This window comes from Malus sylvestris, chromosome 9, assembly GCF_916048215.2.
Source record: "Malus sylvestris chromosome 9, drMalSylv7.2, whole genome shotgun sequence".
Classification (NCBI taxonomy): Eukaryota; Viridiplantae; Streptophyta; class Magnoliopsida; order Rosales; family Rosaceae; genus Malus; species Malus sylvestris.
This window is the reverse complement of record NC_062268.1, coordinates 7759129-7781994: the sequence shown is the minus strand read 5'-3', so window position 1 is coordinate 7781994 and position 22866 is coordinate 7759129. Positions and strand designations below refer to the sequence as shown.

At 36.9% G+C, this 22866-nt stretch overlaps 3 protein-coding genes and 1 long non-coding RNA gene across 12 annotated transcripts in view; 2 read left to right on the top strand and 2 right to left on the bottom strand.

Annotated features, from left to right (window-relative positions):
* LOC126583320 (glutamate receptor 3.4-like) overlaps positions 1 to 22866 on the top strand; it is a 148697-nt gene that overhangs the window by 49553 nt on the left and 76278 nt on the right. Inside the window, exon 2 of one of the 2 annotated variants that reach the window (XM_050247659.1) lies at positions 19306 to 19361. In XM_050247659.1, coding sequence (XP_050103616.1) covers positions 19306 to 19361 — 56 coding nt within the window. The other variant, XM_050247658.1, reaches the window with a different exon arrangement.
* LOC126583332 (50S ribosomal protein L6, chloroplastic-like) overlaps positions 1 to 22866 on the bottom strand; it is a 98374-nt gene that overhangs the window by 56180 nt on the left and 19328 nt on the right. The gene's annotated exons all lie outside the window — the stretch shown is intronic.
* Positions 1 to 22866, top strand: part of LOC126583324 (glutamate receptor 3.4-like) — a 105571-nt gene that overhangs the window by 78191 nt on the left and 4514 nt on the right. The window contains exons 1-2 of one of the 6 annotated variants that reach the window (XM_050247668.1): positions 18730 to 18853; positions 19504 to 19839. In XM_050247668.1, the coding sequence (XP_050103625.1) occupies positions 19524 to 19839 (316 nt within the window). In that variant the 5' untranslated portion in view covers positions 18730 to 18853; positions 19504 to 19523. Of the gene's footprint in view, positions 1 to 18729; positions 18854 to 19439; positions 19840 to 22588; positions 22711 to 22866 lie in introns of those variants that run through there. The other 5 variants (XM_050247667.1, XM_050247665.1, XM_050247671.1 and 2 more) reach the window with 5 other exon arrangements.
* Positions 20093 to 22706, bottom strand: LOC126583333 (uncharacterized). The gene is made up of 3 exons (XR_007609720.1): positions 22692 to 22706; positions 21531 to 22615; positions 20093 to 20404 (listed from the first exon to the last, which is right to left on the bottom strand). It is a non-coding gene; the product is annotated as an uncharacterized LOC126583333 (long non-coding RNA).

Sequence of the window (22866 nt, the reverse complement as noted above, 5' to 3'; positions counted from 1 at the left end):
TTGTGTGTCAAGTAATTTTCACATCAAACTTTGGCGCCGCTGCCGGGGATTAGCAACTTTGCTAATCCCTTTATTTTTGTTTTTGTTTATGTTTATATTGGTGTTTGTGTATTTTACTTTTGATATTTGATTTATTTTTCTTTCTTTGATTTTAGGTACAAATGGAGCGAGACATGACACTTGCGACCATTCAAGCTCAATTGGCACAGCTCACTGCTCAATTGACTCATAATGCCGAACGGACCACAATGCCAAGTGTCCCTACATTTGATGTGCCCTATGGGCAAGGTTATCAAAGTCCTCAATTTTATGCAAATGAAGATGTTTGGGGATATCAAGGCCATAACCAATCAAGGGGCAACATATTTTCCAACGCTTACAATTCAGATTGGAGAGGTAATTCAGATTATATGTGGGATGAGCCTCAACAATTTCAACAAGGTGGATATTGGCAGCAAGACGAGTTCTATTCAAGACCTATGCAGCCACCACAGCATCCCCCACAACAATTCCAATCAAATCAAAGTATGCCCGTGAATTATAATGAAATTCTTGAAGGACTAATTTCTGTGGCGCAGGGTTTACAAAAAGAAGAACAATTGCCGCCATCAGAAGAGTTCTATCAGTGGCCATATGAACCGTCACAGCCACCACAACAATCAACCCAATTCAATTCAGGTACATCCTTGGATAATGATACACTTAATAAGTTACTCACCTCTTTGAATCAGGGAGTAGAAAATCAAAACCAGGAGATGCAAGACCGAGTCAAAAGATTGGACGAATTGGATATGCAAGTTGGGCAGATTGTGGAATTCATGGCACAGATTCGAGATCAAAGTGAACTTTCCAACTCAAACATTGCAAATTCAAAGGCAAAAAGTGAAATCGATGAAGCCATCACTTTGGAAGGTGACATGAAGGATGAAGCTGTCCCAGAACCATCCAAACACAGCCCGAACATGGATGAATTGCTGCTGCAAGCAGAAGAGGAGGAGGACGACCTGGGCAGTTTAGAAGAATTCTTGCTGCAAGCTCCTCAAATCCCTATGTCATCCAACTCAGGTGAGGAAGTTCTAAATTCACTTCATTCTAACATTATTCCACCGAATGTCCTTTGTCCTTGCAGGTTTTTTATTCCAAATATCAAAGAGAGTGAAAAAGACATTGTGGAAGCTCTTCCAAAGGTGCAAAGTGATATCCCAATTCTTGGTACACCAAAACAAGTTCCCGATGGTATTGAAACGTTCAAAGAACCTTGCACACCAAGAAAAGGGATTCAAGAGAATGAAGTGGTTGAAGCATATCAAGAATACATCCAAGAGGTTGTGCATGAGACAATCAAGCCCAAAGCAGTTGAGTTTGATGACACGGGACAAGCCACAACCATCATAGTAAACCTGGCCAAGTTCAAAGTCCCGGAAATGTTCACAGATGTGGTGTTTGTCATTGAGTTTGTGTCGGAAAAAGAAAGTAAGCCATCTTCTCCAATTTTAATTTTAATTTATACTAACATGTTTCTGATTTTGATGATTCAGGCACCCACTCTTGAATTTAAACCATTGCCGAATCATTTCAAGTATCACCTCCCATTAAAAGATAAATTCCATGCTTTGGAGTCGAGTGGAGTTTAAAGGAAAGATTCGTCCGGCTAAAGACGTTAAATCAAGCGCTTCTTGGGAGGTAACCCAAGCATTCAACGAAGGGAGACTTTGGAATCGCTAACCAAATCAGATTTGCATTCTTACACCCTTATCTTTACTGCTTTCATTTTGTTTTGTTCAGTTAGTTGTGTTATTTGGTTGATTTTTGTGAGTTTGTGTTATTTAGTTTAAGTGTGGGGGAAGGTTAAACAAAGTCTTTTTACATTAATTTACATATTAAAAAAAAAAAAAACATAAAAGTAAAAATATTTTACAATGATGTGTAAACTAATAGCATTCATTGGTCAGGTGGTGCTTCAGTAGTCGGCGGAGCTTCAGCAGTCGGCAGGGCCACGGAAGGAGGAGGTATCGGAGAAGAACCCTCTAGCTAGTCCGTCACCTATCCTTTCACCTTAATTTCATGCTTTTGTCAATTCTGTAATTTATTTAAGTTTAATTTACTTCTCGTCAAAACCAAACCCCCCCCCCATTATTAAATTATAATATTTAGTTAGTGTTCATTGTTGTTAGTCTTTTAATTCAATTTCCGTCCATTTCAGTTCCTAGTGTCTAAATTGATTGTTTCCATTATTTTGAGTCATTCTAAGTGTGTTTTGAGTTATTAGAGTTTTTAGCCTAGTTTTGTGTCCTTGAGTCTTATTTAATATTTTTAATAGATTAGCAATCCCTCCTAATCCCCGGCCTAGAACGATACCCTACTTACATCTATACTACAATTGTCAAAAAGATTTAATTTGTGTGTCAAGTAATTTTCACATCAGGCCGGCTATGCAATCGTTGCAATTGACTACTTCACAAAGTGGGCCGAAGTAGAACCCTTGGTAACAATAGAAGACTTCGTATGAAAGAACATCATTTGCAGATTCGGCATTCCCAATGCGATAGTCACTGACAATGGGCGACAGTTCGACAACAATAAGTTCAGGATGTTATACTCTAAGTTCAACATCAAATTATGTTTTGCCTTCCCAGCTCATCCCTAGTCTAATGGACAAGTTGAAGCCATCAACAAAATAATGAAGCGAACTTTGAAAACTAGCTTGGATAATGCTAAAGGTTGTTGGCTAGAATTTGTACCCCAAGTTCTTTGGTCATACCACACTTCGTATCGGACGTCAACAGGAGAAACCCCATTCTCACTTGCTTTTGGTACAGAGGCAGTTGTCCTAGTTGAGCTTGAGCAAGCAACATTTCGAGTCCAGAACTACGTGCAAAGCGAAAAATGACAAACAACTTACCCTCAACTTAGATCTAGTCGAGGAACATAGAAATCAAGCTCACTTGAGGAATGTCGTCTACAAGCAGCGCATCTCCAACTACTATGACTCAAGGGTCAAACCTCGTTCTTTCAAAGTGGAGGACTGGGTATTGAAGAAAAGATTACTCTGCGACAGAGTCCCGAGTGAATGAACACTTAGTCTAAACTGGGATGGACCATTTAAAGTTGTTAGCATCAGTCGTCCTGGCTTCTATTACTCTACGACAGAGTCCTGAGTGAAGGAACACTTAGTCCAAACTAGGATGGACCGTTTGAAGTTGTTGGCATCAGTCGCCCTGACTCCTACAAGCTTAGAAGCTCTGATGGCAAGACCCTTGGCCATCCATGGAACGCTAATCACTTGAAGTACTATTACAAGTAAACTCACATTGTACAAGTGTTAAGCTTCAGCCGTTCGGCATCCTATGTAACGTAGAGCATTTGGCATAAATTCAATAAAGAGGTGATTTAGACAACTCGGTTCTAATCCTCTTACATTCTTAGCAATGAAACATTCAGGTTCAAAGCTTCAACATGAATGCTCCCAACAGGAAATAAAGTCTGAGTATATGTCAACAAGACTATACAAATAAACGAACAGCTCCACAGTATATTCGTTCAATCTTACCCAAGTTATGGCTTATATCCAAACAAATGATTTGCTTAAACATAGCCAGGCATTCATCAATGATAATGCAAATACTTGGTAATTAACATCAAACTATATGGCGCAAAGTCGTAAGCATCCATAAATAAAAAGATCTCAAGCTTACAACATGGCACATGCCATACAAACAACAAACTAGTACATCCAGAGTACATGACATATGCCACATAAACAACAAACTAGTACATCCAGAGTACATGACACATGTCACACAAACAACAAACTCGTACATCCAGAGTACATGCAGAAAAAGAGGGCACTACGAGTCATTCTCATCTGAGGTGGAACCCCTGACAATATTACTCTGCGTTTCAACCTCATCACCATCACCACCTTCCTCAACATCTCCAGGACCATCCTCACTCTCCTAAGATTGCTCACCGATACTAGCCTCATTATTAGAGTCATCATCACTACTAGGATCAATTGCGAGGACGAATGCTTCATCTTTTTGTCGGTACTTATCCATCTCATCACGGTACTTTTGGATAATGCTTCCATTATCATAACGCTCAAGGACGCCCATCCATTTCCTTTTCTCAAAATTAGCCGCCCTAATGTAATGAGGTCTAAATGCATTATGAAAGGCCTGGGAACCTAAGAACTCTTGCACGGCAGCATCCCTCTCAGTTGGGATACTCATCTTCAGCCTAGAAACCTCAACCAAGGCATTATCCAACTCCCCTTTAACCTTAGAAACCTCAAGGATGGTTGTCTCCAACTGTTCCTTAGTCGTTTCCAATTGTTTCTTGAGCCTCACGTTCTCACCATTCCGCCTCTTCAAACTCTTAAAGTTTTGATGCTTAAGGCAGATGGCATCAGCCAAAGCTTTGCTCATTTTTCTGGCGTCATTCACAATTTGCTTATTCTCTTTAAACTTTACCTTGTACCACTCGACATCTCGTAATCTGTCATCGTACTCGGTCATGACCTATATGAAACATGATCATCCAGGAAAAAGAGGGGTGAAAGTAAAGAAATGACAAAGTAACACTTACATAAGAAGATAGCATCATCATCCTGTCACGATCTGATTCGTTCTCATCTAGCGGCTCGCCAAGCTCATCAACAGTGGATTGACGTCCTGCTAGGCAATTATTGACATACCTAAAACTAATTGGCTGCATGGCAACCTTCAAGTCCTTCCAATGGATGCTGCCAACCTCTTCCTTGTACTTTCTCTTATGGCTGGAGCTAGAGTCACCTTCTTAGTCAGTAGACTTCATGGTTAGAGGAAAGATAGGGTTGATGGTAGGAAGAGGAGGCAACAGTCGTCTCTCCTCTCCTGCAACTATGGCAACAGCACACCCGATGGCCTCAGCTTCAGCCTTCTTTGAGGCAGCAATCTTGAGGACCTCCTCTTGCGACTTAAGTTTAGGGGCTGGCCTCACCCGGTGCTTACGAGTTCCATTGTGAAACAAAATGTCGTCTACGGGAACTAACATGGGTGTTTTCCCTTTCTTGGCGCTAGTCTCCCATTTCTTGCCCGCTTTCTCCACTGAACAAGAAAAATTAAAGTAAGGAATGTAACTTTGTAAAAGAAAGAAGGGGTGAAATGAAATATACAACTTACTTGCTCGTCTCTGGCACTCTGACACTAGGGGCTGTAAACCGTACTTTCGAAATAAGGGTCGTAGATTGCCCAAATGTCTATCCTATTTGGGCACCCTCAACACCTTCTTTACATCAACTAGCTCCCGTCCAGACAGCTTAATGGTCTCTCGCGTCTCTGCACAAAGAAAAATGTTAGAAGCAAGAGAAAATCACAAAAAATAACAAATAATGCAAACAATGGATACATTACAACCTACAGTCTGGAAGTGAGTAGGAACACGTCGCTCAGGCGTGACACCCTTAGCATACTCCCAATCATTATAAAGAAAGCACTAACGATTTTTCCAAGTGCAGTATGCCTTTTTCTTACCAAAGACAATATGTTCTCTCTCACTCCGACATGCACACTCGACATACTTAGTGCATGCTTTCACCGGGCGCATCTTATAGCAGTAACGCCACTGATGAAAGGAAGGCTTACCTAACCCACATTCCATCCAAATAATATAAAACCCGATCAAGGTATCCCAAAAACCAGGGTAAAGTTGCCCAAGCGCATATCCAATGAAAGACAGAATCTGTTGCAACCACGGGTGCAAAGGCAGCTTCACCCCTAAAGTCAATAATATCTGGGTATATAACATAACATGACCCTTGGGCGGTTTAGAAGACAATTCTTCATGATGCACCAAACGCATTTCTACACTACGGGGGATACTACATGACTGCCTTAGGGCCTCAAGTTGCTTTTTGCTATCTAACAAGTTTTGCACTAAATGGTCTACTATGAACTCAGAGCGAAATATAGGTATGGCGCCACAAACAACCCCCTCACCCACTGACATGAAGGAGGAATAACCAATTTTGGCTAAGGCTTGACAATTGCGAAGATCACCCAATCTCGAATTTTTTGTACAAGACTCCAACAAAGGCCCTGAAGACTCCAACATTGCAAGCTTAAACCTAGAGTTAGAGTTAGGGGAGCCCTCATCATTAGGACTTCCAGACTCTGACATCTACAACAAACAGAAACAAACTCTATCACCACATGAAAGATCGAAACATAAGGAAGTTCTTAGGGCATGGAAAAAAGCTCAATCAGTTCATTATGTTCTCAACCAAATACATGAACACTCAAACAATTCAACAAGAATGAAAGCATGCGATCTAATGGAGAAGACTACCAACCTGAAGATGGTGCAAAGCAATGCCGGAATCCCTCTCAACTATAAGAGCACTCTGTCTCCAAAAATCACTACAAAATGAGCAAATGAAGACAATGACAATAGTGGAAACTTATAATTCTTATAAGGTTTAACATGGCCAAAGAAATTCAAAATTCAAAATTCAAACCATGAGAAAACCCCACATGGAAAGTCTTCAAACTTCCACACAAGCTAGGGAGTTTTCAAATTTCAAACTTGCAGCACCCCCTCTCCCCCTCAAAAATAAAAATCTGAAGAAAAAAAAGAGAGGGGGAAGAGGTGAACACATTAGCTTCATCAAATGAGTTCAACCATAATTCTTAAAAGCTTCACACACTCTTGATCAAGACAGTGTGAAGCAAAACCAATTTATGGTGCCAACAAGAGCTTTATCAAAGGAGTTCAACCACAAAAGCTTCACACACTCTTGATCAAGACAGTGTGAAGCAAAATCAAATTATGGTGCCAACAAGAGCTTCATCAATGGAGGGCAACCACAATTCTCAAAAGCTTCACGCATTCTTGATCAAGACAGTGTGAAGCAAAACCAATTTATGATGCCAACAAGAGCTTCATCAATGGAAGGCAACCATAATTCTCAAAAACTTCACACACTCTTGATCAAGGCAGTGTGAAGCAAAAACAATTTATGGTGCCAACAAGAGCTTCATCAAAGAAGTTAACCATAATTCTCAAAAGCTTCACACACTCTTGATCAAGACAATGTGAAGCAAAACTAATTTGTGGTGCCAACAAGAGCTTTATCAAATGAGTTCAACCACAATTCTTAAAAGCTTCACACACTCTTGATCAAGACAGTGTGAAGCAAAACCAAATTATGGTGCCAACAAGAGCTTCATCAATGGAGGGCAACCACAATTCTCAAAAGCTTCATACACTTTTGATCAAGAAAGTGTAAAGAAAAACCAATTTATGGTGCCAACAAGAGCTTCATCAATGGAGGGCAACCATAATTCTCAAAAGTTTCACACACTCTTAATCAAGACAGTATGAAGCAAAACCAATTTATGGTGCCAACAAGAGCTTCATCAATGGAGGGCAACCATTATTCTCAAAAGCTTCACACACTCTTGATCAAGACAGTGTGAAGCAAAACCAATTTATGGTGCCAATAAAAGCTTCATTAATGGAGGGCAACCATAATTCTCAAAAGCTTCACACACTCTTGATCAAGTTCTTGATCAAGACAGTGTGAAGCAAAACCAATTTATGGTGCCAACAAAAGCTTCATCAATGGAGGGCAACCATAATTCTCAAAAGCTTCAAGACAGTGTGAAGCAAAACCAATTTAAGGTGCCAACAAGAGCTTCATCAATGGAGGGCAACCACAATTCTCAAAACTTCACATGCTTTTGATCAAGATAGTGTGAAGCAAAATCAATTCATGGTACCCAACAAAGCTTCAACTCCAAAGCTTCACCTACAAAGCTTCAACATCAAAGTTTCAACCCCAAAGCTTCACCTACAAAAGCTTCAACTCCAAAGCTTCACCTACAAAGCTTCAACACAAAAGCTTCAACACAAAAGCTTCAACACAAAAGCTTCACCTACAAAGCTTCAACTCTAAAGCTTCACCTACAAAAGCTTCAACTCCAAAGTTTTACCTACAAAAGCTTCAACACAAAGGCTTCACCTACAAAGCTTCAACACAAAAGCTTCAACTCCAAAGCTTCACCTACAAAGCTTCAACTCCAAAGCTTCAAATCCAAAGTTTCACCTACAAAGCTTCAACACCAAAGCTTTAACTCCAAAGCTTCACCTACAAAAGCTTCAACTACAAAGCTTCAATACCAAAGCTTCACCTATAAAGCTTGAACACAAAAGTTTTACCTACAAAAGCTTCACCTATAAAAGTTTCAACACAAAAGCTGCACCTACAAAAGCTGCACCTACAAAAGCTTCACCTACAAAGCTTCAACCCAAAAGCTTCACACACTCTTGATCAAGATATTGTGAAGCAAAATCAATTCATGGTACCCAACAAAGCTTCAACCTCAAAGCTTCACCTACAAAGCTTCAACACAAAAACTTCACCTACAAAGCTTAAAAAAAATAATATATATATATATATATATATATATATATATTTTCGAAAATTTGGAAATTCAGAAATTCAAAACTTAACATCTTATGTTGTACCAAAGTTCTCATTGATTTTGTGCATCAACACTAGCCTCTCTTGCATGCCTTCTTCAAGCTTCCACCAAAAACCCTAACGATTCTCGTTCTTTTTCGACGAACCCAAATCGAAATCGGGATCTGTTAAGCCCTAACCCAGCAATCTCACGACATCGCGAGCTCCGTCCACTGAAACTATGAGTATTTCTTGCTTTTCGCGTTAAATTTAACCACTTTGAGAGCTCGAAAAATCTCAGTCTGGTTCATCGAAGGGGGTTTCGAATCAATGTAGTTGCTCGAATCAGTGTAGTTGCCTTCACTGAGATCAAGTGTGGAATTAGGACACATGGACTGTGGATCGAGGCATGGGTCTGAGGTTAGGGCTTTTGAGCTCTTCGAATAGAGCGGTCGAGGTGGTTCTCCTCTATCTTCCTTCATTTTTCCACGGGCTTTGTTCCTGGTTTTGTCTGGAAGATTGGAACTGTTAATCAATAGCATGATAGAATAAAAATAATAAAATGAAGGGAAAAGTCAAGGCCAAAGTTATTTAGAATATTGTTATCCACACATTCATTTTTATTTTTCACACCTCTTTTTCAAATTTTAGCTATCGGATCGAATGAATTGAAGAAGATTAATGACCAAATGTTAACAATATTGTACTAATGAAAGCTATTTGAGTCTAAAATATTTCAATTGAAGTAGTTTGTCATACTAATTAATATTTAAGATAAAGTTTATAAATATTTTTCTTTTAAAAATAAAGTATATTTAGTAATTCACCTTTATTTGTTAAGAAAATTAAATTAATAATATATCTAGTATTATATCCTCTTTGGTCATTTCACACAGTCACAGCTATTTTACATAAAGGTTTACCAAACACTATCATACTGCTTTTTTTTTTTTTTTTCCAAAAACACTTTTACAAAAAAGTTTACCAAACACTCTTTTGCTTTATTTCACTCTTACTTATTCTCACATTATAACAGAAGAATATTTTTTTTTTAAAACATGGCAATACCAAACTAACCTTTGTCTCATATGTTTTGTAATTTTATTCCACTTTGAGGTGACAACTGTGCACCCAACGACCTTTCAAATTCACAGAAAACATGACCTGGCGCTGTGTGAACAAAATGATAGCAAAAACCCAAAAAATAGCACAAGTGTACCGTGAAAGGAACACATGCAGCTCCACGTTGGCTTCATCTTCATTTGATGAATAGCAAGTATGAATGTGGATGTGTGTACAGAAGTAAGATTCTTTTTCCTTTTTTTTCTTCTTTCTTTTTATATTTGAATGATCATGATTAAGTCACATCAACATTTTATATTAATTTATTATAATATAAAAAAACAAAATAAAAAAAATGTGAGAAGAGATGACAAAAAGATGAGAGGATAGAATAAATGATGGTCATGGATTTTGACAGCTTCATTTTGGACCACAAATTCTCTTTAATACATTAAATTGGCTGTATTAAATTATGAATGTTCCATACTGAAGATGAAGAAATTTCAGACTCAGAGTCTTCAGATGCATCTTCACATCAATCAACCAACCCAAACAACCAAATAGCTAGATGGGCCGACTACCAAGATTCTCAAGACCCGTTTGCATGAAATCATGTGAACAAAGCTAGTCACCATGTGAAAATTCAATCATCATGTCGAATCACCATGTGAACACCTTATCAGTTGCCATGTGAAAATTCAATAATCATTCCAAGTCACCATGTAAAGTATTAAGGAAATATTCGCATCAACTATTCCAACGAAATAAGGAATAATTCAGTCATCAGAAAAGTACTCAACATATACCACAGTAAAAGCAATAATTATTCCAACAATATCACAATTCATCAACAGTAAGAGCAAGTCATCCTGTACTTCAACAATAAAGAAATCAATCATCCAAGTCTCATTTCCAAGTCTATAAGAGGAAGACTCTGGAGAAAGAGACTTAACTTTCCACATTCTTTCCAATCAATTCAAACAATTCTTTGAGTTCACACTGCAACCAAAGAAAAATTGTAAACACTTTAATTTGCAATTTTCAATTGCCAATGATGCCTACAAGCACCATCCTCCACAACTTCCAGTAAATTTATTAGTCAATTGTAAGTTTTCAAAAGTCAATAATAAATTCTATTTTCAACAATTATATTGCATCATTAATTTGAATTCATTATTTTCATTATAATGTATGATCTTGTTTTACTTATCAATCTCAATCATTCAAGAATCGAAGTATTCATTTATTCTCTTATTCATAAAATAGAAACTGAGCCAGATTTCTATACATTCATCTTATCAATTTATTCTAGTCAATCTTATCTAATTCGTCATCTAGTCAACAAATCCATTGCCGGATCAATTATGTTTCTGTTAGCCCACAAGTTGATTAATACACATGATACGATATACATACTATTTATGCAAAATGGGAAAAGTTATCATCTTAATAATTATATTAGTTGAACAGCGTTAATGGAGTTTTAAATGTGTTAGTTAAACACACATCAGGTCATGTGTTTGGACGAATTCAAGTCGTAAAACATGTCAGTGTTTGAAATTGACACATTTGTATCCTAAAATTAAAGATCAACTTAAGAATAGTTTTGGTTGGTGCAGATATGGCAAATGGTTTGCATACACACAGTTAAAAAGTTACCATACATGTGCTGAAGTTGGATGCTTTTGTCGTGTTTGGCATGTCCTTCTACCACACATTTTGATTCTTGTCGTCTACAGATATGGAAAATATCTCTTAACTTGCCTACAAATCTGGAAAGTCATTATGTTATTTTGAATTAATAACATGATGTCATCTGTTTTAAGTTTGTGGTTTCACGATTAGTTTGAGACACAATTATTTTAAAATTCTATCTCGCTTTTTTATGCAAGTTATTCTTTTGACAAGCCAAATAAAGATTTTAAAAGAACGTCTCAAATCAATCATGTAAAGTTATATAAAACTCCATCTTCTCCCAATTCTTAGCCGTATCTCGGATGTTGGGAGGAGTTTTCATTCATGCTCCTGGTCGTGGATTCCACGATCGGCAAATATGGCGGCAGATTTTGTCGCAAGGAGTATTTCACCGGAGATGTGCGGCTTCGGTTGGGTTGTTCAACCTCCATCTTCGCTAGTTGGCATTTTGAACAAAAATGGTCTTCCTTGTCCTCCTTTGTAATTGGGGTTGGGTTGCACTGGTAGATAGGGCGACGTTGGTACCTATTGTGGTGGTGTCTTTCTTGATCCTATTTATCTTTGTATGTGTCTATCTAGGGTTGCGGAGTTTGCTTCTCTGCATGTTGTTTGGCCTTGTGCCTCTCTTTTCTATGAATCTATCCTTTTACCAAAAAAAAAAAAGTCATATAAAACTCTTTAAACACGTGACGTCATATTATTAGTTTAGAATGTCAAAATAGTCTTCTAGACGTGTCAGTAAGTTGATCTCTTAATAGTAAATTTTTTATCTACAATGAAAGCGCCAAGCATCACTTAAGTTTCTCTCGTAACAGTAACAAAAAGCAAACATGCATGTGACTTATTAAACCAAAGTTGAAAGAGTAGCTAATTTGAGAGGAAAACTAATGAAAATGGCTTCAAAATTTTGAGTTTTAAAGATAATGACAAAATAAAGAGTAAAGTGAATAGTACCATGATTGACTTTTTAGTGTAAAAATATGATTTTTCATTAAAATTAATAGTATCAAAAGTTTTTCGTTAAAGTTCCTTATTTTAAGATGATGTTAATTTGACGTTCTTGTTTCTTGTGGAGAAAAGAACGTTTACGTCCGTTTTGGAGAACAAAAAGAAAGAAAGGAATTGTTTGGCTTAGTCTCAGATATTTTGTAATTTTTGTTCTACTTTGAGGTGACAACTGTGCACCCAACGACCCTTCAAATTCACAGAAAACATGACCACGCGCTGTGTGAACAAAATGATAGCAAAAACCCAAAAAATAAGGGAAGAGAATTCGTTAGAATGGTGGTCACGGATTTTGACAGCTTCATTTTGGACCACCAATTCTCTTTAATACATTAAATTGGCTGTATTAAATTATGAATGTTCCCCCATGGTATTAATTATTACTAAGAAAGTTCAAATAGGAAGACTTTCTTTTCTCGTCATTTTAAAAAACAAACTCGAGAAAAAGAAAATTCTTGTAGTTAACATCAAGAAGTTGATCACAATAAATATTATAAGGAAAACTAATGAAAATGGTTTGAAAATTTTGAGTTTTAACAATAAAGACAAAATAAAAGGTAAAATGAATAGTACCAGCTTTGACTTTTTAGTGTAAAAATGTGGTTTTTCGTTAAAGTGAACAGTATCGTGGACTTTTCTTTAAAACTCTCAATATTATAGTGGATTTTGATTTCTTGTTGGAAAAATTATAGTGGGTCTTGGTCAAATATTTCTTTATACTTAATTCTCATGTTTACACAAGCATAATGCACACTTGTGTCACATATGGCACATTTTATACTATTACCATTTTTTTTTAAGTTGTGAATTGCCCTAGCAGTTAGTACATTATTTTTAGGATAAATCTCTTTTTACTACCGTCATGTTTCGTGGTTTTCAACATTTAGTATATTAAGTTTTTTTCGTCCCAAAGTCATACCTAAAGTGTAAATTTTTGGATAGTCTCATACATCCGTTAGTCAAACTGTTAACTCTCCCGTTAATTGGTGCCCATGTGGACAATAATTGGGCGCCACATGTCATTAAGGGGTCCACGTGGATTTTTTTTTGGAGATGAGGTTCAGTTAAAAATAAAAATAAAAATTCAAAATTCAAAATTTAGAGAAAGGGAACAGTTAAAAGTGAAAACCACTTTTCACTTCCCAGAAATCTGAGGCTGAAGTGGTTTTCTCCAACTTCACTCCATTTCTCCCTCCACCCACTCCTTTTCTCTCTCTTTCCCTGTCGCCAAGTCCCCAGACCCTTCCGCCATTCACAACAACCCACAGGCCCACCTAGGGGTGGTTCGGTATGGGATCCCATACCGAAACCCTTGTCCCGATTCCCAAACCAAAAATTTCAGGAATCCCAATTTCAATACCGATCCCAAACCAAATTTTCGGGAATCCCAATTTTCGGGAATCCCGAAATGATTTTGGGCTTTTGGGCTTTTGGACTAAAATATTATGTTTTTGGGCTAAAATTGAACCTTTTAACACTTTTGGGTTGCAATCTGCTAAGAAGCCCGTTGCAATATGTGCCAATTGCAAGTTATGTCAATTTAAATGTAGATGCTACAATTGCAAGACTTTGCCAATCTGGATTCAAATGTAGATGCTACAATTGCAAGACTCTGTCGATTTAAATCATTCATACAGAAATATGTGCAACTATTGAAGCCTTCATTTTCGGGAAATTTGGAAAAATAACCAAATTTTAGATCTCATATAGAAATATAACCACCATTTTAATTTTATGATAATTATAACCAAAACTTGATGTAAAAGTATTAATATACCCTTAATACTAGGGTTTCTCATAACAACCACAACACAACCCTTAAACTACCTTAAAATGTTGAGGATTACTGCAGATTGAAGTCACTGAATTAACTTTCTCTTTAATTAGCAAGACAACCTATGAGAATGTTCTTCAGAAGGTACTAATTCCATAGCTAATTATTATTTTTGTAATTAGATACTTGGATTTAGTGTTTCACTGACTAAATTGCATATATTCCAATATATTTTTCCAGTGGATAAAGAAAGAATACAAAATTGCATATGCAAAGTGAACAGTGAAAACAAAAAAGTGATGAAGATTAATTTCTCATTTTAGGATAGTTTAAAGGTTTGTTTTGATTGTTGTGAGAAACCCTAATATTAAGGGTATATTAGTACTTTTACATCAAGTTTTGGTTATAATTATCATAAAATTAATATGGTGGCTATAATTCTATATGGGGTCTAAAATTTGGTTATTTTTCCAAATTTCCCTTCATTTTCTATGGACTCTATCGATCTAAATATATATTTAAAAATTAAATAATATATATATATTTTTTCGGTTCGGTTTGGGAATACCGAAATCCCAAAAACTTGAGACCAATTCCCGTACCGAAATTTCGGGATCGGTTCGGTATTGGGTACCGAAATTTTCGGGAATTTCGGTTTGGGATTTTTTCGGTTTGGTTTCGGGAATTTTTCGGTTTGGTTTGGGATTTTTGGGATTTTTTTCCAACCCTAGGCCCACCGGATCGAGCGCCTCTTCGACCCGATGATGTGACCCGGCCCGACGGCGTCATCCACGGGATCGAGCGCCTCTTAATCCCTCACTCTGTCAAGGACGACTTCAACCGGAGACGGAATCTTCGTACCATATCCGTTATTCACCCTGAGGGAGATCCTGAGGTCGACCCCAAAACCCACTGCTTGAAGAAACCGGCTCCTCCGGTTCCAGTCGAGGCCCTACCAGTTCTGCCGGTTTACGACATTTTGGCTCCATGCCCTTCTCTAGCTCCAACTCCCACACCCGGAACCGACGGGCCCAAACATCACTCTGACCCTTTAACTTGTTACTGGTAATTTGTTGGGTCATATTTGTAGGATCTGTTTTATCGATTGGTTTGTGGGTTCTTGGATTTTTACTTGGGTTTTGTAATTTCGGTTTGCAGGTGATGGATTTATAGGGGTTGGATCTGTGGGTACTTTTTCCCTTTTCGTTTGGAAGGGAGGAGGGTATTCAAGTTTGTTCCTTTTGTTGTATAGTTTGTGAAAATTGAATCTAGGGTTGGGTGGATGCAGAGAAGAGAAGGGAATGAGGGAGAATGGATGGAGTGTCGGGGGAGGGGTAGGGGTGGTAGAAGACGACACTTTTTATTTTTATTTTAATTATTTTATTATTTATTTCAAAAAAATTATTCCATGTGGACCCTATATTGACACGTGGCACCCAGTCATTGTCGGCGCCATGTCATCAGTTAACAGGAGACTTAACAATTTGACTAACGGATGTATGAGACTGTCCCAAAATTTACACTTTAGGTATGAATTTGGGACGAAAAAAACTTGATGTACTAAATGTTGAAAACCACGAAACATGAGGGTAGTAAACAGAGATTTACCCTTATTTTTAATTGATGGCGTCCCCAATTCAAACAAACATGTTTTATTTTATTCCTTTTTCTAATTTTTACTATAAATACAGAAAAAACTATGAATATTGATAAGACAAGTTACATTATGTATCATTTTAGTGAATGACAAAATTATAGTTAAATGAATTTAGCCAAAATGGTTTCTGACATTGACATAATTCCTAATTTTAGTCCTTGACATTGAAAATCGATAATAATGGTTCCTGAGTTTGTCAGTTGTCAACTATTTTGGTCATTATGTGAAAAATCTCAGTTAAATGGAAAAGCGAGGGGTTATTGGACAAAAATATTTTTAATTTAACGGAGATTTTTTTATAGAAATACCAAAATGATTGACGATGGACAAAATTAAGGACCACTTTTATCAATTTTCAATCTCAATAACAATCTCAATGACCAAAATCGGAAAGTTATATTAATCTCAATACCATTTTACCAAAAAACATTAAATAAAATAAGGGTTAATCTTAGTTTACTACCCTCAAGTTTCTTGGTTTTCAACATTTAGTACATCATGTTTTTTTCATCCCATAGTGATACCTGAAGTCAAAATTTTGGGACAGTTTCATACATCCGTTAAAGTTGCTCTTAATTAGCCGTTAACTGATGACGTGATGCTCACGTGGACAATGACTGGGCGCCACGTGGATATTAAAAAAATTATAAAATATATATATATATATATGGGTTCTTCACTCTTCATTCGCACCCAGTGCTTCCTCTTCCTCTTCGACTATTGCACATCCACCATCTTCCTCTTCCCTCCTTTGCACCCAATGCTTCCTATCCTTCTTCAACTCCTGCACATCCACCCTAGCTGCTCCAACTGACAAAACCCCACAACCACCATAACTTTCTCTCTCAAACAACCTTAAACGAGCATGTGGGTACTTAAATCCCATTACATTTCCACCACTCCCTCTCCATCCAACATTCATTCTCAGACATTTTAACAAACATGAACCAATCAAACCATATGGGTACTTAAATCCGAAGCCAGAGAACAAAATTTCAGAACAAAGCAATGAAATTTACCGCAGTAACAAGCGGTAACTATGGCGAAATTGGCAGCATAGGTAGAGCAACTGGTCGGAAGACCCATGACTTTTCGATGCTTGGAGATCAACCCAGCTTATCCGCCGAGAATCCCAACTAGGAGAGTGGGGAAGACGATGCGCTCTTTCCAAGACGACATCGGCGGCTCTGCTTCTACGACTTTGGGATTGTCGGAAGCCATGATTGTAATGAAATCCGTGAAATTTGCTATATATTCCGAACCACCACCATGTCCCTCAAACACTCCACCACTTCCACCACCCTTGTTCTCGTCTCTTTACGCATAACCCACCACCACCACCGCCACCATGTAGATAACATTCGACTAATCTCAAGCAACCTACCATTCAAAGCTTGAATTTCTGGATCAAACTCAATACCACCCATGAAATCCGGCAGCTAAATCACATTCGGCTCCTCATCTGCCTATCGTGACTTACTTTTCCTCGTCCTACTGCTCGTCTCGCCACCATCACTCTGATTCTCCGACTCGGGCTGAGGATCCCACCAGCTGTGGCGCCGACGCCTGCTGGTTTTCTTCTTAGTAGCGGCTTGGGGATTTGGGAAAGGGTTTTGAGCATCAGAAACTAGGGTTTCGGTGAACGGCGGTTGAGGCGGGCCATTTGAATCTGAGGCTAGGATTTCGGCAGGAGGATGGGGATTGAAATCGTATGAAGGTAGGGTTTCGGAATGAGGATCTAGGGATTCGATTAAAGGAGAAGGGTTAGGGTTTGATGAAAGAGCAGCCTCCATGGATTTGAGATTGTTGAAGCTTCGAGTGCCAGAGGTCCAGGGAGAGATGTGTGTTTGCTCCCGAAGACGAAAAATTTTGGGGAGGAAGGGAAGGTCCAATTTTTTTTTTTTTTTTTGAAAAAAAAATTCCACGTAGGCTCCTTAATGACACGTGGCACCCAGTCATTGTCCACATGGGCGCCACGTCATCAGTTAACGGGAGACTTAACAGCTAGACTAACACATGTATGATACTGTTCCAAAATTAATACTTTAGGTATGACTCTGGGATGAAAAATACTTCATATACCAAATGTTGAAAACCACGAAATTTAAGGGTATTAAACTGAGATTTATCTATAAAATAATAACAAAATTGCTCGAGAATCGGTTGAAGTTCAACTGTTCAACCTAAATCATCATTTTGGTATGAAGTGTATTGACCAGAGCCACTATTATGTTAACTTGCGGACAGCTAATTATATGATGCATATTATATAATATGCATATAAAATAAATAATAAATATAAAAAATATCCTAAAAAAATGAAAAGCCAGAAGTTTATTTTTTACTTGTGCTTGGAAGACTGTTATGGGTAGGGGTGGACACGGTCTGGTTCGGTTAGGTTCCACCCACAAACGGAACTAGAATCAGAAAATTTCAACAGTTCGGTTCGGTGCAGTTCTGCTTAAATTTATTACTAAAACCGTACGGTTAGGTTCATGACGGTTTCAGTTCGATTCATGCCGGTTTACAGTTCTAACCAAAATTATATATATATATATATATATATTTTTTTTTTTATTTTAAATATTCTACTTCTAATACCAAATACCAAACACATGTTTCAACCACAAATTCAAGTAAATTTGAGTTTTCACTACTAGATCTACAAGATTTGTGATCGGAAGATAGAAAGTATGCATATAAATATAAATAAAAAGATAGAAAGACTCATATCAAGACCAAAGTTTAGATCTTAAACTAAATCTAAAGTGTATATAATGCATAATATATTGGAAAATAATGGAGAAAAATAATGTAGGGGAGAAAAGTGATAAAACAACAAAGGGGAGAGAAGTGAAGAAAAATATTGGGCTTATGCACATGGTCTTCTTGGAAAAATGTTTTATTCATATAAAAATAATAATAAAACAATAATTTATATTAAAAACGGTTCGGTCCGGTTATTTCGGTTCTTAATATTTCCAAACCGGAACCGGAACCGTTTGAAACAGTTCGGTTCGGTTTTTGTTCCGGTTTTGAATTTTTTGATCAACGCAGTTTTTTTTTTGTCACTATTCGATTCAGTTTTTCGATTTGGCGGTTTTTATACCCATCCCTAGTTCTGGGAAGACAAAACTTCAAGAAACAGCATATGCAGATGCATATGTCCAGTCTAAACTGTTGAAAGCTAAAGCTTCAACCAACTTTGGCTATTCAGGTATCTAAAAATGCTATCTTCTTCCACTCAACTTCTTCTGGAAAAACTTACTGTTTAAGGCTGATTTTATTTTATTTTAACTTTTTGTGTACTTTTATGTTCTGCATGTGGTTTGCTTCACCAACTTGTTCATACAAATACTTGATATTTTATACTGTTTGGGAATAGGGATTCCTGGCTTGATTTGGTAATGATGGTAGTTTAGTACACTGATTAGCCGTACAAAATTGGAGTTATGAGTAAAACCCATTTTAAAATTGTTCTTCTGGTTCCCATTTGGGTATTAATTTTAATTTTTAGAAACCACGTGGTCTAAGCCATATTCAAGAGGATTTCAATTGGTTTTATTTATTTATTTTTGTTAATAGGAGTTTTTGAGTAAAACCTCATGTTCAAGCTTGTTCTTTTGGTTCCATTTGGGTATCAATTTCAAGAATCCAAGGTGTTTTAAGACAATATTAAAGTGGAATTTTAATTGGGTTTTTGCTGCAAAATCTTGGTGTTCAAGGTAAAATATATAATCTGGATTATCTTCTGAGAATTTTGGAACCCATGATGTTAATCTTCAATCTGCCATTCTTTACAGTCTTCGTTATATTTGATTCACTGCTTAGTCCAAGTTGAAGACTTGACAAGTTTTCGACCGGCAGTTGCAGAGATTTCTGTAGGCATGAAGGTATTGCTGATGAATAGGCCTACTGACCATGTATGCAAGACAAGAACACTGCTTGCATTGATCTTGTGCAGGTGGGTGTCCATGCAAGTGATGGCTGGAACAGAAAATGCCACGCATTTGTCTGCAAGGCCAAGTTCTCTGAATATTGGAGCTCTGTTTACTTTCAATTCGACTATTGGGAGGGCAGCCAAGCCGGCAATTTTAGCTGCAATTGATGATGTCAATTCTGATCATAGCATTCTTCGCGGGACAAAATTGAACCTTAGTCTCCTTGACACGAATTGCAGTGGATTTCTTGGAACTGTTGAAGGTATTTCCTACAACTTGATTCTAAAGCATGTATGGAACTACAACCTGCTTCTTTTATAGTCTACTACTAGTAAATATGCCCGCGCGCGTTGCTGCGGGACTTGCCTTAACTGCATGAATAAGACACATTTAACCTGAATAAATTAAGCATAATACTGAATGACCAGAGGGATAGATGAGTGAATGAGATCGGTAAGATAAGCAACTTGGTTTTTATATACATTTCAAAAGATATTACACTTCAAAATCATCAATTAATTATGAACTAAAAATAATATTCATTAAACCTACAATAGTATAAATCTATTCAACAGAAGTTAAGAGAACTAATAATGAATTTGACCTACAATTTTATTTGTATATTCAATTTTTAAATTCAGTGTTTACAAAATTTGTTCAATGGATGCAAAACACCCAACTCTATTAAATTCAGTATTACCTCCACCAAGTTCCTTTTCAGAGATCCACCAGTTCCTCTAAAAAATCCCACTTCAACCACACTATAAAATGCACTACTCCAACTTTTTTCAAAAATGATATTCTAAAAAGCTAAATGTTTGATGAACCTAAGAAGAAGATAATATATAAATTTATACTAAATTGTAGTATTAAATCTACATATACTAAAGTAAAGTTATCGTGCCCAAAAAGAAATCTAAACAAAAAAATTGAAACTAAAAACCAAATGATTATCAAACGGCTCCTAAAAAAACACACATTTTGGATTTATTAAATGAAGTTTTTCAAGACCTTCAACTAAGTGAAACTAATTTACAAATACAATGCATATAGAGATTGTCCAGAGATCACTGAAAACTATGTTTAACAATAAAGAACACAGTAAGTTAACAGTGTTAGAAGAAAAATATTATTGAAATTATTGTATACTTTTGCTTTACATGTACACTGAAAGGAAAGCTCTCTGACATTTGCATGTGCAGAGCTCTCTTTCCTTATTTCCTTTCTTTTCTTCCTCACCTTTCGGTTCTTTCTCCTTAATCAAAAGAGATTGTTGTTTTGTTGTTAGTAGTTGCCATCATCATCACATTCAAATCAACTTTAGTTAATTGAATTAACTTTAATAATTGTAATAGAAAGTAATGCTTATGTCCATCATTTGGGTCAACATTTGTAGGCTATATCTGCAAAAAAAAAATACTAAACAAGTTTAAACACAAAACCCCCAAAATTATAAAATCAAAATATAATGTACTACCCCTTCTCTCCCGTTGTTCTCTCACCCGGAGATGGATTGTCTGCCCTCCCTTTTTCATACCCTCTTCATGTTCTTCTGTTTTGTTCCGTCACGGTTAAGCCATATCAACATTTTATATTAAATTTTTTATAAAAATAATAAGATAAAAAACAAATGTTGACATAGCTTAACCGCACAAAACAAAAGGGTATAAGGAGGGTATGAGAATGGGAGGGCAGACAATCCATCTCCCTCTCACCCTCCATTTCTGCAAATCACCTACCTCCCTCTCTCCCTATATACTCCCTACCTCTCTCATAATATCAAAACTCTCAAACCCAATTCAGTGCCTCATCAGAACCATACAGAATCTAATCAAAATTTTTATCCAAATAAAGAATTCAATTTGCAATATTTTAAAATTGAACAAAACAAATCTCACAGCTTTGGAAAAAAAAAAAAAAAAAACTCCCAGACGCAGGATTCAAAGAACTTACCACAAAACATTAGCCTTTTTGGCTAAAAATCATCTTCAATCCAAATCAAAAAGCTGAAGAAGCTTAAACAGCTTCGGTTTTTTTAGCGATCCAAGATTTGTGAGGCACAGAAAAACCTAAAAATATCCCAAACGATCCCAAATTTTGGAATTGCTTTAAACCAACCAGCCATGAAATTATAGCCGCTTGAGAAATCTTCTTCAAATCAGAACGGAAGAGGCAGCACAGACTGCCTTTCTTGAATTTAAAAATGATAACAAAATTCAATATCCTTCACTTTGAATGGGAGATTAAGTAAAAAAAAAATTACCCACAAATCATCTAAATATTCATAATTATGCATGAAAAGTAGAAATTCGAAAAGCAAAAATTAAATCACTTACATGGCAGGTCTTTTGCAAGAATAGCATTTCTGCAAAACCCAGAATAATATTAATCAGAGAGTAACACTGAAAATACAGAAAAATAAAAAAATTGAAATTTTTATACCTTCAGGTTTCAAGGTTTTTACTCTGAAATCCAGGCAAAACCCATATCAGATTCTGAATGGGTTTATTAAAAATAATAATTTAATCAGAAATTAACACTGAAAATAAATCAAAAACACCAAAAAATTTGAAATTTTCGTACCTCAAGTTTCTAGTTTTTTACTGTGAATCCAATTGAAAACTAAGGTCACAAATTGTGGGAGGAGAACACGAAGAGAAAGCAAGGGTTTCTTTTCCCCATAAAAAAACTTCACCCCGACTAATTCATGTCCCCCTCCTTCCCACGCCTAATTCACTCAACCCTCACTTCTCTCTACCCCACTCAGACTCCCCCATCTCCCAACACTATCAATCTCTCTCATCCCTCACTACTCTCTGCCTCTCCCATCCGTCCCCCCCTCTGCATTCCAGATGCTTGCTTTCTTGTTTTCCTTTTTCTAGTCCCGTCTCTCTTGAACCATTCGTACAAACACAGATTTGCAATTCATATATGCCACATTATTCGCCAACAATTACAAATCGAGAAACAATTAAATCATCATCATAAATCACAGTGTAACATGAACACCATCAATTACGTCGACAAAACACACACACCTGTGTTTTAATGCTCCAATACTCAATGAGAAGGCACCAGGCAAGTGCTCCAAGAGCGAGTCGACAAAACACACACACTTTTCAAAGCCACAAAGGCAAGTGCTCTCTTCTTTTCCATTTTTTTTTTCAAACAACTTGCAACAGTTGGCCCCACCAACTTCTCCACCATTCGGCTTTCTTTTATTTTTGAAAGAAAAGTTCCACTTGCTCCAAAGGTAAATGAGTGGAATACAAAGCAAGAATTGTTCAGA